The 17,452-nt window shown below is 36.8% G+C and overlaps 1 protein-coding gene across 5 annotated transcripts in view; it reads left to right on the top strand.

The window, feature by feature from the left end:
* Positions 1 to 17,452, top strand: part of CDKAL1 (CDK5 regulatory subunit associated protein 1 like 1) — a 383,214-nt gene that overhangs the window by 279,013 nt on the left and 86,749 nt on the right. For all 5 annotated transcript variants that reach the window (XM_042048977.1, XM_042048978.1, XM_042048980.1 and 2 more), the window contains one exon: positions 15,238 to 15,300. In XM_042048977.1, the coding sequence (XP_041904911.1) occupies positions 15,238 to 15,300 (63 nt within the window). The remainder of the gene's footprint in view (positions 1 to 15,237; positions 15,301 to 17,452) is intronic.

The following is a 17,452-nucleotide window of genomic DNA, read 5'->3' as shown; positions in this document are numbered from 1 at the left end:
CAATTTAAATAAAAACCTATTTCTTTCAATTTATGTATCCTGGTACACCAACATGAAGTCAAAACAATCTATTGGAACTTGTATCCCTTTGCTTGTATGTTGGAAAGCTAAACAAAGTCTCTGTGCTTGCTCTTAGTATATACCATGAATTCCATAGGATGTGTCAGCTGCTGGAGACATAAAATGAGATTATATCTGGCTTCTTCAGTTTATTGTTTAGTGTAGTGCAGCTGGAGCAATGACTGTTCATTTATTGTAGATGATCTTATAATGGGAAATTGTACGTTTTCAAATAGAAGTACCTGCTGTTAAAGTAGTCTCCTTAGTGTAACCAGCTCACAGTGTTGCATTATTTGTCTTAGTTTTGAATGCTTTTTATATATTTGATAAATTAAAAAAAGTTCAGAAATGTAATTTTTTGAAGGTAGGAAGTTTCAAAATCAAAACATTGATTTATGTTTCGGGTTTGTATTCCTTCATTCCCAAGTTTTTAAGCATGGTATTTTCATGGGAGGTGCAGAGAGTTTAAGTTAATTTACTCACTTCTGTTTAACGGGGTGCTTATGGGAAGACAATATGCAAAGAGATAAATTATTAAAAGAACATTAGTTGTTCTGTAGTTAGAAGTATTACTTGGAAAATGGTAATTGTCAATTTAACCCAGTTTTACATTCTTTCTTCTTATTTGTAGCACTAGTACTTATTGCTTTCAGTGAATTAGAACCTTCAAAGAAGATAGGGCCTCTAATCCAGGGCTGATGAAAACCTGTAATTAATAGATTTTGTTTCTCTTTTTTCTTTTCTTTTCCCTGTAGTCCTTCAAAAATCCTGTGTTATGAGATCCTTTGTTCTTTTATCTCTTAGTTGAAATGGAGAGCAACTAGTCAAACAGAGCAGGAAGAGCTTGTGCTAATCTCCTATGTTTTATATTCACATTACTTCTAGACAGCAGCTGATGGTCTTTCCTGCATTACCAGGAATGGACAGGCATTTAATTTGTCATTCCTTGCTTAGAGTAACTTACGTTTCTCTGCTAGGAAAAGGAAGTAGCACACAACCACCCACGTTATGCACTCTGACCCTTTCATCCCTTAATGAAATATTGTCCACATTAATGAATTCATTTTATTGCATTTGCATTGGGTAAGAAATAGCACATGCACAGCTGGCACATTGGCTTGCCAGTCTGAACTTGTGAGCTTGGTGCTTCCACAGGATGTTCATAACAGTATCCTCTGCAGTGGATCTTTCGGTAGCATCTCTTTATGGGAAAAGAATTTTGTCAATACTGCTTAAAAACAGTGCTGACTCAGCGAGCAAGTTATTTGACAACTGTTATTCTTGTTTGGTTTTTTTTTTTTAAAGACTGCATGTATTTGCGTGTTCTTCCAGTTTTTAAATACTTCTGCAGTGGACAAATCCATTGCTGATTGCAAACTGCTACACTTTAGTGAGTTCCACTTTACCAACTCTGGCTCAAGATGGCTTTGGTGATTCTGCCCAAGTATCACAGCTGCAATAATAACATACTTGCCATGTCAGTTCCTTTTAAATTAGCTTTTTTTGGAAGACCTTACCACTTCTAGATACAGTCTGTAGAGTATGAAGCATAATAATATTTAGCACTTCCATATTTTTAGTGGATCATTTTGATCATGATCTTAAATATAATTGCTGTTTTGGAGAAAATCCTCATTTGAGCTTATCTTAATAGAAAAAGCAAGCAGTAGGTCAACATGGAATCATCCCTTCACATAGATAATTTATCATTGAAAGCCTTACAGGCACCGATATTTTGCTAAAAGGGCAGATGACACTAATCCAGATGGACAGTTCTGCCACCATAAATTCAGAAAAGACAGTTAAGGCTGCAGGCCTTTCTTATTTCTCCTGGAGAAAAAATGTCCATGGAGAATCAGACATCTGTCTAAATGGCCTCATCATTTCATGACCATCAATTAGATTATGCTTGCCATAAATTCTCTCTCCAGTTTAGAGAAAAGTTAAAACAAACCTACGCATGATTTTTCTTTTTTCTAATAAGCAATTACAGTAATGCTGAGTCATGTGCATGGAAAATGAGCCAAGATGTTGGCCAGAACTTAAATGCTGCCCAAATACTTTTTTCTTACATTTGCCCCCAGTTTACCCACCTTTTGCTAAATGCACTGTTTCAGAGATGAGTCTGGATGCTCCTTATTCACTCTGAAGCGTGTTAATGATGAATGCTACTTTGTGTACTGTTATTGCTGCTATTATTGGTATTATGTATCTCAATTTTCTCCATTTCCTTACTGTGTTTACTTGTAAAAGTGATAGTGCTGGTAATTGCATAACTCAAATTACAGATTCTAGTTAAACTAACAAGAAGCAATGTAAGAGAATATGATTTAGACGTGTCTGGTAGGGAACTCCTATTTAGCTGCATTGCAAAGCATCAGAATAATTCTAAGTGTGAAAGTTACTCTTTTTCTCTAAAATTAAGAGTGTGTAAAACCTTACGGTTTTGATAATTTTAATTTCTCTGGTCTTTGTTTTTTCAAGGCAGCTATTAGTCGTGTGGGGACTTGCAAGATTTTTTTCTCTGTCCTTGTGATTTGGTCCATAACAATTTCTGAAACATTAGGGGAGATTATCATCTCAGTATCAACTTGACTTCTGTCACTTGGAAATTACATGAGGAAATAGCCATTTTGAAAATAAGGATCATAACATGGGACAATTAGGTTCATCTCTAACTGAGAATAGGAGATGGCAGCTGTTTTGAGAGCAGTAATGTGACTGCAACTTCATGTTTACTGCATCACACTGCATCAACTGCAGTGTGGATTCTAATCTTTCTGTATATATTTTCAATAGTGTAAGAAATTTGGTTTCAATTATTGGTGTAATTATTATATTTTTTTAAAAGCATTTTTTAGTGATATCTAGATGAAAGACTATATATTCACTTTCTCTTTTCTTCTCTCTTTCTTTATGTCATCAGATAATTACATTGCTCTGAGCTAGAAAATTTTGTCAGTCAACTATTGAACATTTCCTTTAATTCCTCTGAAGTGTCTCATTAATTTTTTCTCCCTGTATTAGTTGTATTAAGCACTATGCTTACTATACTGAGGTGAACAACCAATTTAAAAACTTCATAACTGTCCTAGTTTGGGCTGGAATAGAGTTAATTTTCCTCCTAGTCGCTGGTGTGGTGCTGTGTTTTGGATTTAATATGAGAATCATGTTGATATCACTACTTGATATTTCTACTTGTTGTTAAGTAGTGTTTATACCAAGTCAAGGACTTCTCAGCTTCTCGTGCCCTACCAGCAAGAAGGCTGGAGGGGCACAAGAAGCTGGGAGGCTGCACAGCTGGGACAGTTGCCCCAAGCTGGCCAAAGGGATATTCCATACCATGTGGCTTCATGCTGAGTATACAGAGCTGGCCAGCAGCAGCTGCTGAGGCTGCTCGGTCACCCTGAAGAGTTAGAAAACTAACACACTGTTAGTACACTCATCATTATTGGGAGAAAAAAATATCAGTGATCAGACCTTGTATCCCCCTCCATTTAATCAAACCATCATTTAGATCATCATATTTACCAATTGTAGGAGCAGTACATAATGTACTAAGAGATTTTTTCCTGTAAGGACAGCATAATGCAATATGCATTATGTGTGTTGTGCATTATCAGTGTTGTCTGCCAGACAAGTTGTATTTGATCATCTCTGTGGGAGCAGAAATTTTGTGGCCTTTAGTCTATAATGGCTACTTATTTTTCTTAGACTGCTTTACTTTTGCTTCCCCCTAGGAGGTCTCCAAGAAGTTTCATGATACCCTTTCATAACTGAGTGGCTGCAGATCCACCATCTCTCTCTTTGATTAGAATTCTGCAAGGCACTAGAAATAGGCATTCTTGAGTGCCAATAGATACAGTGTGATGTTTAATTCCTCCTTTGATGGATGGATATAGGTTTTGTAGTTCTGAATCTCTGCACACAAACAGATGAATCTTCTGTGGAAGCTCATTAAAAATATGTAATTATCCAAATGTCACCAAGCTGCCCAGCCTGACTGAAAAATAACCAGTCCTGTATCAGGCAGTATCAGCTGTCCTCTGCTTCAGCATTTTTAACTACAGGCAGCTGGACAGCAAATGGAATAGCATTGCTTGTGCAGGGGACACTTGTGCCATGTTCAGAGCTCTAAAGGAAAGGAGCACAGAGGGACCTCGTAGGTGTCCCATCAAAGAAAAGGCTGGTAAGCTTCCCTGTTGAGCAGACAGTGAGGAATGATGACAATCGAGGACCAATCTTGCCTTCGAGTGTATGCTTCAGACCTTAGTGGGTAGTGATGTGGCACAATGTGCCTGAGGAGGCCAGGGTCAGAGCTGAAGTAAGGAAAGAATTCATCTGCTGTCTGATACAGATTTAGAAATAGCTTGATAAGGTTTCATGTACTCTGTGATACATGACAGAACCAATGGCACTGTTAAGCACTTGAAGGTTGACGGAGAGCAGCTTCGGGTGGAGTTGATTAGTTAATGTGATTTAAGTGCCCAGAAAGGAAGGTACCATCTCATTTTTGATTCTCACAGACATAGCAGAATCAGTAATACTTCTTGCATCAGATTAATGGTGACCAATCCAAAGATCATGCAATGGGATTGTGTAGGGATATTCTTTTAAAATTAAAGAGGATGCTGTGGAGATCATAAGGTGGGAGAATAGGAAAGAAAAGTAAATAGAAAAAGGAACAATGCCACTTATTCAGCAGTACTGTTACTCCAGTCTTCCATCACTGCCTATGAGCTCCCCTGTTAAGTGCTGTGACTAAATGGCATTACATGCCCCAGGAATTGGATGCAGCTGTGATAACTGCTTCTTGGCCCCTTACCCACATCTCCCCTCCCCAGCCCATGCAATAATGCATGGTATAACATGCAGAATGTTCTTCATGTGTAAGAGAAGCCAAGACCGATTAATGTCTGAGTTTGACTGCTGAATGTCTGTACTACTATTTGTTTTTCAGCAGTACACTTCTATTTGCTGTTATTATTCTGCCAGGATAAAGACCTGAGTGAAGACTTTCATGACAGCTTTGGGACCAGAGAGTTAAACATGTGAAGGCTGGAGGGGAAGGTAGACCATGAAGAAAAAAAACAGTATATAATTCTTCACCAATATATAATTTTCCACTGAACTATCATAGAATTCCAAATTAACATTTTCCAGCAAGTTGCTTTCTAGTAGTTTTATTTACATCATGTTCCCTTATGATTTTTATGAGGTCCAGTGTGTGTTGTGAGGTACCTCACAACAACATGTGAGGTACTGCAGAAAGCCCTACAAACCATCAAGATAGCTATGAATTCTCTCATCTACAAACCCAGTTATTTTTTGATGGGTTTTATTTTGATTACTTGTCTGTTGGTTAGTGCCATATCCATGTTGGTTCTTTCTGTTACCTTCTAGATGCTCAGAATTAGTTTTGCATGTTTTCCTCCCTGTTTTTTTTTCCATGAACTATATAAACTGGTTGACCTATGAAAGCCTGGTCCCTCCTTTCCTCTGTTTTAAAGACAGCCAAAACATTTGACTACTTTTGTGCTGTATCTTTAAGTCTGCCCCAGTGCTCACCATTCAGTGTGTAGCCAGAGCTGTGGGTTTTGCAGTGAATTCAAAGGAATATAATTACCTGAGAATAGGGGTTTTGTGGTAAGACAAAACTACTAAACAGAATTTTACAAATGTTTAAAGACCATTTTATTTTAGAGCTAGAATCAGCTCAAGCTCAAACCACTTTAAGTTATTTGACCAGGCGCTGAAATGAAGATCTGGTTTTTTTGTTGTGGGAGACAGTTGAGCTGGTAGGTTTTAAAATAGGTTGAACCTAATCATAAATAAATTATCCGCCTATGGAGCTGCTGAAAATTCAGTTCATAGCTGAATCTGGGGAATGAGTTAAATTGCACAGTAACAGCTGGACAGTGCAGAGTCAGATCCCTGAGAAAGGACATAAGTATTTTTACTCTAGCCTGGAGCTGTGGCTCTTAAATCTTACACTGGTGTAAAATAGAAGTCTTGCACTTTCAAGGAGCACAACTGTGTTGCTTGAGAAAACAAGTCAAAATTCAAAGCTAGATTGGAAATACATTTAGGAAACCAACTTAGTTGGTGTTCTAGTTTTCTGGATTTTGGTTATTTTTTTTTTTTTACAACAGAAACTGGTTGGAATGAAAACTACCAGCAGGTTCCTCATAAACTTTGTGCAAATCCAAGTTGGAAATATGAGCATCTTAAAGTAACGTACAACTATGGGTTCAATCTAGGCCGTGTTAAGAAAGAGAATTGGACAATAGAATAAGGAGAATATACATATGGAGGAAGAGGTAGAGTTCTTTCTAAACTTCATTGTCAGGCCAGAAATAGTTACAGAATTTGCAAGGATCATGAAACTGCTGTTAACATCATGTAACTTTGTAGACTGATGCTTGCAGCCATGTGCAGAACATATGTTGTATAAAAAAAAGTAATTTTGGAAAATGTAGTCCTCCAAGATTTGTAGAGGTCATGAGCACTCATTGCCCATCCTCCTTCCCCTGTGAGTGTGTCTGAAAATCCTGATGGAATTGTGAGATTTTTAGTTGCAAGAGAGCTGAAATAGCATCAGGAATTTAAACACCACATACTCCTGTGCTGAATAGAAAGAAGGGAAGATACTCTCAGAGACAAGGCAGAATAGCCTTTGATTTTAAGGGAGAAAACAATTTTATCTCCAATCTACTCTTTATTCTTCTGTCCTGTTCATTGGTTCATAATGAAGTGGAAGAACAATGGAAGAAGTCTTAACTGTGCCTTTTTGTAATTTTTGTAAATTTTGGTTGAATTACTGTTAGGTAACTTATGTAAAACTGAAAAAAAAAAATTCCATTTTTTAATTTGAAATTTTAACTCACTTTATAAACTGGACGGCTCAGAGCTAAAAACAGTGCCAGCAGCTGTAGTAGTTAATAATAACTCATCCCCTAAAACTGGATATAGGCATCAGAACAGAAAAATTTCAAAATTCCGGACTTCTTCAAATGAGAATGTGGCTTAGGTGTAAGAGTTTGTGACTTAACACAGCAAATTAATTTGTATCACAGAGCCTACTAAGCTTGTCCATCATTTGCAAATAATGTAACATTATGATGGCCCATACAAAGTGCTTTGGAAGGAAAGGACACGGAAATATCCTGAGGTGAGTTCTTGGTGACCCTTTCTTGAACTTCATCTGTCTTTGGTAATCCAAGTACACTCCCTCAAAGCCGTCACAGTCGATCAGGTCAGTGAGTGCTTTGGAACTCGTATCTTCCACTGTTTTCATTGCTGCGCCTGCACCTCTGGTCATTGGGCTAAAAATCTTGGAATTCCTGAAAACCTGGAAGTAGAGTGGAGGACTGAATAACAGATGAAGATGAAACAGTGAGAGCAGTTTTTGTATGTCTAGTGAATTCGTGTGTTGTGGGTACACATGCGGTCTCTTATCACAAAGTGAGCACTTGAGCACTGCTTCTCCCAGTTGGTAGCACCCTGTGCCCTCTCCAGCACTTCTCTCTCTGTTCTTCTTGGAAAGCTGGAAAACCTAGTGCTTTCAAGGCTGCTTGTGTGTGGTACAGCACACAGATACCTCACCAGATTGTAGAAAGGAAAATAGTGCCCTGCAGACAGGTCTGTCCTGGGCTTACGTATGTTCTGGGCTTAACATATCTATAGATATAGATATGTAGATATTTTAAAATTGCATTTCATTACTAAGATATAGTTTGCAGTTCATTCTGGTTTATATTATTGTGTAACTGGCTGCAATAACTATGCATATTTAGAAACAGTCTGTCCCTTGTGACCAATCACTTCATTTCTGATTTAGTGTCAATCTAATTTGAAATATGGCTAATACCTCAGGCCAAGATTCAGCTAGATATTTTGTTCTACAAATTGTTTTTGACCTAAGCAGTCTTCCTAATCAGTTATAGTGGCATCCTTAGGAAATACCCACCTCATACAGACTGTGAAATTTCTACAGGAATTTCAGATATAAAAATCTATCAGAAGTGAGACAGAGCATTTTACAAACTATACCAAATTTATGGACCCTCAAAATGAACAGCTGCTGAAGGCCTTTTCTGAAATTAAGAATTGCTTTGTGAAAGTCTTCAGAATAAATTTTGCGTAATTTGTAGAATCAGAGAATTGTAGAATATCCTGAGCTGGAAGGTTATTGACTACAACTGTGCAGGACATCACAAGAGTCACACCTGGTGCCTGAGAGCATTGTCCAAACACTTCTTGAACTCTGTCAGGCTTGGTGCTGTGACCACTTTCCTGGGGAGCCCTTTCCAGTGCCCAACCACCCTCTGGGTGAAGAACCTTTTCCTGATATCCAGCCTAAACCTCCTCTGACTCTGTGTCATTTCCTCAAGTCCTGTCACCGGTCACCACGGAGAAGAGGGCAGGCCCTGCCCCTGCTCTTCCCCTCACGAGGAAGCTGTAACTGCAATGAGGTCTCCCCTCAGTCTCCTCCAGGCTGAACAGACCAAGTGACCTCAGCCACTCCTCACACGGCTTCCCCTCAGGGCCCTTCACCATCCTCATGGCCCTCCTTTGGACACTCTCTAACAAACTCTCTAATAGTTTCATGTCTTTTTTACATTGTGGCACCCAAAGCCACAAATAGCACTCATGGTGAGGCCGCCCCAGTGCAGAGCAGAGCGGAACAATTCCCTCCCTTGCCCGGTTCTAATGCTGTGCCTGATGCCCCCCAGGACAGGATTGGCCCTCCTGGCTGCCAGGGCACTGCTGACTCATGTTCAACTTGCCATCAACCAGGACCCCCAGGTCCCTGTCTGTGGTGCTGCTCTCCAGCATCTTGTTCCCCAGTCTGTCTGTACATCCAGGGTTGCCCCATCCCAGGTGCAGAATCCAGCACGTGCCCTTGTTAAACTTCATATGGTTGGTGATTGTCTCTAATAAAAAGTGACAGGAATAGCAAGCATTAATTGTAAGATAAATTAAAATATTTCAAATTTACCAGAAGGAATAAAATTCAGCAGTATTTGTAAAATATATGAGTTTGAAGTTTCTGTATTACGTAGCTAATATATGGGAGGTAAGAAGGAGGAAATTGCAATGCACATGGTTTAATTGAAAATGGATCCTTCAACAAATTATTTTCAGATAGGTTGACAGATGTTCTTATGAAGATCCTATGCTGTTTTTTGAAAGTGTCTGTAGTTTTCCATAAATCAGAATCTCTACATAAAATGTGAAATAGACTAAACCACATAACCATTTGTGTTGCCATAATCCTGAAGATAGTATTCCTTTAATGTTTGCAATCATTTTCCAGTATTAATGATCAGTAAAGCTGTGTGAAGTTTTATATATTTTGCTCTTTTAGACAAAAGACACATTGCACAGAGTCACAGAACCATGCTCTATTTTTTTGAAAGAATCATCGTGTGTAAATAAAAGTATACAAAATATGAGTTATGAATGTATAGTTCTATTGTTAATGGGAGCTGGAAAAAAAGTCCACTATCCTGGAACATTGAGGTGAACTGCTGAATAACACACTATACACTAAGTGATATTTTCCATGTATGAATCAAAAATTATTAGAAATTTATTTCTTAAAGCAAGCTGAATATGTCTGAGTCAGTAGTTTAAGTAGAACAGTGAGTCTATTTTAACATAGTAACCAGGGAGGTTAGGTCAAAAAGACTAGCTAATCCCCAAATTAGTTTGTCTGCTTCGTTAGAGATGTGATCAAAAAGACAGGAATAATGTCAGTAGAGGTGAGTTAGTGATAGGAAGCAGAGAACTTGTCAGGTCTGTATTGTCACTTCTGCTCTTTCAGACTTTACAGGGCATGGATGCAAGTGCAGAATGAACACCAGGTATGATTTTATCAAGAAATCTGGCTGGGACACAATGTTTTTTCTTCAGGATCTTTTCTAAGAGGGTGATGCATTGAATAACTGAGGTCAGAGAGAATGGTTCACTGGTTTCTGATAACTTTTTTAAAAGCTGTTTTGCAGACCAAAAAGCAATCTGCAAACTTTGATAACATGGTGGTTCCAGTGGCTTGGCTCATATCTCTCTCTTGTGGTTATAGGTACATAGATTTAAGACTTTATGGATTGAATCTCCAAGCAAGGTTTTCAAATGTACCTTGGTTGGAGTAGTTGTTATCTCCCTCACTGTTGTTTTGCCAAGCAATTCTGTGGAGATTAAAGTTAGTCCAGTGGGTGTCTTTGGGTAGGGTGCTACCTGCTGCATTCTGATTTATAAGAGTTCAGAGTTTGGAACTACCCAAGGCCTCTGTAGTTTTGAGATCGCAGATGTAACACAGGGGAAAAGAAAGACACAGCTTTGTTACTGCTCAGAAAATGGATGCTACTGAAGTCAGAGAATGTCACAACACAAAACATGTTAGAAAGTGCAGTTTCAGAAAAGAAAGCTCCAATCTCATGGTTTTGTGAGTGTCTGTTATTCTAGAGCCTCTGTGCTTTCATTTATACTGGGGAGGAGAACTGTGGAAATACTTGAAAGCAGCTTCATTCTTCTCCCAAAGTGTATCAAAGTTGTAGTTAAATTTTTCCTTGATTTACTAAGTTTAATGTGACTTTAAATTATGTAATCCATTAGATACTACAGGAGGAGGTAATGTGGTTTTCCAGACTTGTTTGAAAGAAAAACACAATATTGCTATTGGTTGGTTGTTGGCATGCTCAGGGATGGGGGTGGGATACTTTATAAACTCTAAATTTAAAAAGGTTCCTGTGGCAAAATAAAATTGTTTTTTATTTCTGATCAGCAGTAGGTAAAAGAGAAATGGGGGAGATGATTGGTAGGTGAGGGAAGATAACTGAAATAAAGACATTGCCTTGACACGTTATTCACTGTACTCATGAAGGAAAAGAAGCGTATTTGAACAGAAACAGATACATGTTCTTGTTACTGAAGGCTGCCCTGTATATCGGAATGATTTGCCATCATGGGAGCAAGAAAACAAAGGCAGGAGAACTTTGCTGGCGATATGTTGATGCTGAGACCTTCAGTGGAACTGCTGGAATCTGCAGATCTGTCACAGTATTAGGCTGGAATTATTAAGAACTTTGAAGGTGAAAATAGACTTCATAAAATTGAAAGTCAAGTCTAAAGGAAAGCAGTAATACCTTCATATTGGGAGTAATTTTGTCCCTTTTATTCTTAGACGAAAATCTGAGAGTATTCCATTTAAGTAGCTTCTAAGTAATCTGTAATATAAATACCTCAGCGATATTGTAGTTCTCCTTCACAATAAACATTGTAGACCTATGATACCATGCTTGAAAAGAAAACAACCAAGTTTTGGGCTACATTAAAATCATCTGAAAGACAGGTAAATATCACCCGAGTATGAAAAGAGGATCACGAGCTAAGTGCAATATACATGTGTGAGCCTACAGTGTTTAGCTTTTGTTATAACTATTCCATTTATAAAATTATTTTTCTCAAGTATATTCTGATTATAAAAATTTATTATTAGGATACCCCTACTTTTACCCTATTTTCACACCATTATTTGCAAAAAAAAAAAATTTCTAAGGTAGTCAGCACAAAATTCTATGCTGGTTTACTTGTGCAGAAAATATTTTAAATAGTTTTAGATTCGTTCTGTACTACAGGGTTTGTTGGGTTTTTTTTGTTGGTTGATTTTTTACATTCTGTTGTTCTTTAAGTGATATTTCATGATTAAAAGTAGAATAATAATCCACAGTGTAGTTCACTTACAGCATTAGAAAAAGTTTCATCATTGCTAAAAATCAATGCATGAGAAAAAAAGTAAAAACACCAAGGTCACTAACTCAGCTTTATTGGAGTATAGTTCCAGACTGTTGTGAAAGGAACCTTTATTATTACTGTACCTTAAACATATAATATGCATCTTGGATGACCAGTATCCCTTTAATAAATCTCAGTAATCAAAAATCTGAGGCCCAGCAAAATGAGAGGGAGAAAGGAAATAAATAAAGTGTGTATTACTTGAATATCTGCTTGTGGGGAGTGGAAATAATGAAATTGTGGTAATGTGTTGTTTCCTCTCTACTAGCATTGTCTGTGTGTGCTGTCCTAAGAAATGTCAGTAGTTGATGTCAGTTTCTGGTTCTTATTTTTATAAATATCTTGGACACTACCTGTCTTTTGAGAAGCAATTAATTACTTATGCACAGTTTAGTAACAAGCTTGAAATAACTCACTTAGAAAAAGTATGGCTTTATTTAAGGAAACCCTTCCATCCTGGCATACTTACGGATATGAGCATATATGGTTTGACAGTATTTAACTCAGTCCTGCAGCAGCATTTTAATTTGTTCATCAGCAGATGTTCACATACTTTTCCTGCTAAAGATATAAAATGTCTCCTTTTTATCTCCCATATAATGTGGTATTTCTACAATTTTTTGAGACAGAAAACTGAAAATTCTTTTTTACAGTCATATGCTTATATTTTTAGTGGCCCATATTAGCATAGGATCTGAATTTCTCTCTTTATCTATCTCATCTCCCTAAATTTTTTTCTTTAAGTGCTGCAAACTAAGGACTGTCTATCACTGTATGGCAAGCCTGAGAGAAGTTCAGGAATAAGCTATGGGTCTGATGTTGCTATCAGACTCCTGGAAGGCCTTTTCATGCTAATTTGGAAAGAAAATACAATTTTTTTTCAGAAAGAATTAGAATATATCCTCTGTAGATCTGGGAGGATGTTTGAAAGCAATAGTGCTGCTGCACCTGAAACAGTATGATAAGATAGTGCATTTGCTTTTAGAGAGCGTTTTTGAGTGGCTTTTTATGATGTGATTTTGGCAGCATTGTTGGTACAGTAGAACCAAGGACTGGGGAATCAGAACACTGAAGAGAAAGAGCAGGGGAAGAGAAGGTTTTATATTGGTCAGAGGGTACTTGAAAGGGACGCTGGCCTAAGCTAAGGGAACATAAATACAGGTATGAGGCTATGTCAAGGGAAGAAATTCTGGGGACATGCATGTAAATAGACAGTTTAGGGACTGAAAGAGTCCACTGGAGGCGATAAAGGAGAGCAAGCTTATGGAGTCCTTAATTTCCACTGTCACATCACATGACATGGAGAGGCCTGCTTTACCCTTATGCCCTATATAGAGGTGAGCTGCAAACTATAGAGCATAGAGGTGAACAGCAAACCATGCTGCTTCTTTATTTCAAAAACTTATTATTCACACCCCGTGACCCATGCCAGCTGTAGAAGTTGAAGGGATTGCCGCTGGAGCAGCATTAATTCCTTGTCCTGTGTCTGTGTTTTGAAATACTACATCTTTCTAGTTTTCAGAGATCTGAGTTAAACTGCACTTGTTCTAGAAAGACAGAAATTATCACCAAGCAACCTTAACTCTGTGCTTATGACATTTTTATCTCTGTATATTCAGATTCCATACAAAACAGTCAAGTGCTGTTTAGAGTTAGCTCAGCTAAGCATATGAGGCATCCTGGGAATTTTGGAGCATTTCTTCATGTGCATCTTGAGAAGTTTTAGTTCATGTTTTTCTAGGTTAGGAATTTCCAGCATTTCCCCAGTCAGGAGAGTTTTGGTTTTGTACAAAAAAATAAAACTTTTGTTGAAAGGTAAGAAAGAAACCGTAATGTTTTTATAATAATAAAAAAAGGTGTAAGACTCTGTCAGTGTGTTGTGTAAGGGAAGCCATCTTCAGTCTTCATCTAGTCTAGCTGAGTGTGTAACCAGTATTTTGGCAAGAGTCTGAGGAGGAAAGATGGGTGGTTATTAAAATAATTACAGACAAAATGAATACAAGAAAAATAGTCTTCAGTAACAAAAAGCAAGAGTTGAACTTTTTCTGGATTTTATAGGGTTTTCTTCCTAGAAAGATAAGTGGGGTTTCCATAATCCAAACTCAAGCGCTTTTGTCTTCTTCTTGCATGATGCTACATTAAATTGGGTTTTTTCAAGCAATCTTTTTAGTAATCATTTTGGTATCTCTTTTTAATTTATTATCACATTTTTCCAAATAATTTTTATAGTATTTTAAGTACTTTGACTGTCTACAGCTGTACTACCAGAAAAGAAGCTATTGTAAGTTGCTTAGCGTTTCAGTGAAAATAAAAACTGTGTAAAGAAAGAAAATACATACTTCATTTTGCATGATCAAAAATTACTAAATTGTCCTATAGTTTCCAGAAGTTAAAATAAATGCTACAGTCATGCAGCTGTCTATTTAGTTCCCAGCATGCTGGAAACATAAACAGATCTTTCCGGTTTAGCTTCAAACCAACTTTCACAGAAATGAGGGCTAAATAAAACACTGGTACAGACTACAAGCAAGAAGTTCTTGCAGTTGTCTCCCCTTTACACATTTTCTAACATTCAGTGCTTTGCCTTGCCCAGCTATGAGATAAGTAAACATCAATTTTGACATAATAAAACTTTGAACTGATTTGTGACTCATCCCTGCATTAAAGACAAAGGGTGTTTTTCTCCTCTCCCTGTCCACCCTCCATAGGACACAGCTGAGAAATTCTATTTAACATCAGCTGAAATCACTGAAAGCTCTTTGACTAAATTCAGTAGGAGCTGGATTAGGCAGGTTTTGTCTTTGAACTATGCTCTGAACAGAAGAATTTTTTTTTCCTTTGCCTTGGCATTAAATGACATATCACCTATTAACTTTCCACAATCAAGGCAATGAGAGTATTAGCATCAAAAGAAATCGAAAAATAATAGATTATTCTTCTTTAAACAGATTTCCTTTACACCTAATCTCTTAAAAGGCAAGACTACCTGTACATGCTAGAATAGTAGACAAGTCTTTGCAGGATTGTAGCCTGATCTCTAAGTTTTGTGGTATTTCTGTATTCTAAAATATTATTTATGATATATTGTGCAAAACTTAAACCTAATCTGAATTGTTTACACATTCCACTGATGTTCCACAGATTAGTGTTTATTATTTATTAAGGATATTTTCCTCAGTATTGTTAATATATATGTTAATTATTTCCTGTAATATTTAATATCCTTAATCTGCATACACTGCTCTTCATACCTACAGTTTCATTAACAAAGTGGAGAGAGAATGTGTTTGTACCTGCATACAGCTTTTTTAATCAGAAGTCTCTTTCTTTCTCCTGTAACTTTTCTAATATGGCTTATTTATTAATATGCCTTTACAGAAAAAAAAGAGAACGAAGGATCTGTCCCAGCTGTTTCATTCATACAATCCATATGATCATAAGGTAAGAAAAAAATATACTATCTATGTTTGTTGTTACGAAAAATTCCAAATATTTGTGGTAACTATCTTTCTTGTTTAATGCAAAATTGAGAAGAAATGATAAAATTTAAAGTGCTGAGCATGTTACTCAAATTCTGCTGTCACATAAATGTTTCTTTGTTTCTTTAAGCCATGCTTGAAAAGGTGCATTTTCTGCTTTGTGAAACCAATGACTCGAATTAACCTCATAGAAGTATAATTTATAGACTGACACTAAATCCTTCAAAGTGACCATATGTGGTATTGGATTCACCTCTTTTTTTACTCTCTGTTTAAGAACTGTGTTACTCTAGACTATGTTGCTTAGCCTCTTGTGTCAATTAGATCCTGAGATACATGATACTAATGAATTATCTATTGATCATGGAAGCATCGTTCGAAGAGGCTGCCATGTGAACAGCCTGGTGGTTGTCTGGGGGAAGAAGTAGAAACACACATCATTATTATAATTTGGTCCTTATTTGTAACATCTGGGAACCCTGGTTTTAAAAAAAAAAAAAAAAAAGACAGCCCAACTTGTTTATTATATTTCATCCTGTAGGGAATAAAAAAGAAGGTCCTTTCTCTAAGGATATTGCAATGTGAAATTAAAAAAATAAAGTTTTTACAAGATGATTTTGGAGAACCAAGAGACAGAGTTCACAGTATTTCTATGGTAAAACTATGTCATGGGGTTCTTTTAGACGTTATGCAAAGGACAGCATTAAGCAGCAAATTGAGGGAGAGTTAAGTAGGTTTTCTAATATTTTCCTGGAGTTCCTCCTGTCTTTGATGCCTCTGTGGGATATTCTTTTAACAAATGCACAAAACCCTTTAAAAATTTGTCAGCAGTATGAGATGTCTGTCTTTGCTGCTTCTGTTTTGAGAAGTGTGAGGGATTTTGCAAGTGTCCATTAAAACAGAGAAAGATTTGAAACATCTTTATTGTTGTTGTTGTTTAGACATTTCAAAGGAAAGTCCTGAGCTCTGTCTCTTCTTTTCCTGGCCATGTACCAAGTGCATTGGAAAACACAGCTAGATTTTATATTTGGGGGAAGAAGGTAGCAGAAATATGTATGTGCATCTACCTTTTTATATGAACATATGCATATACATGCATATGTGTGACTACACATATGTCTATAGGAAATAGTGTGTAAATGAATGGATTAAATTTATCAGGCAGGTTGTTGCTGTGAGAGTTCAGTTACCAGCCACTTGAAAATTTAGTTTAAAAAAAACATTGTAAAACAGCAGTTATAGTCTAGAACTTTAATAATTATACCTAATTTCAAGTTAAATTCATCTCTTTGTACTTTTTTTATAAATAACCTCACATTATTTACAAGGATTGGTAAAGTTGATATTAATGGCCTGTGAAAATGGCCTTAATGGAGAAACATGAAGAATAAAGAAAACTAGTGTGATAAGATTTTGAATGGGATTGTTGCTTTTTTGAATCGAAGCATTTTAAGGGAAATGTAATAGTAAGTCAATTAAGATCTAATAAGGAGATGCAACTGATGAACTAGAAACTTTGATATTCCTCTCCGTATCTTAATTCTCCTGTATGAAACAATTTTTATTCATAGGACAAGGAATTTCATTATTCTTTTATTAGCACTTTTTAATGGAACTTGGCCATTTGTAACTCCTGCTGTCTTCCTGCTCATATCCTTTGTGGCATTATATCAAAGTATTCTCAAATGATTTTGGCTGCAGTTGTGAGGACTTCTGCACTCTTTACAAATTAGTCATCAGGCAATGTGGAATTGAATATAAATGCTTAAATATACTTGCTTTTGATCTTTCTTTTAGGACCTTTAATATAGTATTAAAAGTAGCACAATCATTTGATGGGTGATTTTTGTAGCTCCACTCTTTTGTTGCTTCTAAGCACATTCTGTTTATATATCTGAAAGTAAACGTGGAGGGGAAAGGACAAATGAAAGTTTTTATTAAAATTATGGTCTTTCCTTATTTTCCATTTGACAGTGAAGATTTTCCCTTCTCCTAACTACTTCCTCTTTGTAGGGGCTGCAACAAGCTCACTGCAGATTCCTTGCTCTGTGCTTTAGATTTCCACCTCAGCTTCCAATTTCACAATTGTTGCAGTCTAGGGGAGGGCTTTTAAT

This window comes from Corvus kubaryi, unplaced genomic scaffold, assembly GCF_017639235.1.
Source record: "Corvus kubaryi isolate FWS band 111438036 unplaced genomic scaffold, C.kubaryi_AGA036_p1.0 69, whole genome shotgun sequence".
Taxonomy (NCBI): Eukaryota; Metazoa; Chordata; class Aves; order Passeriformes; family Corvidae; genus Corvus; species Corvus kubaryi.
Note: the sequence above shows the minus strand (reverse complement) of the source record. Positions and strands in the feature narration are given on the sequence as shown.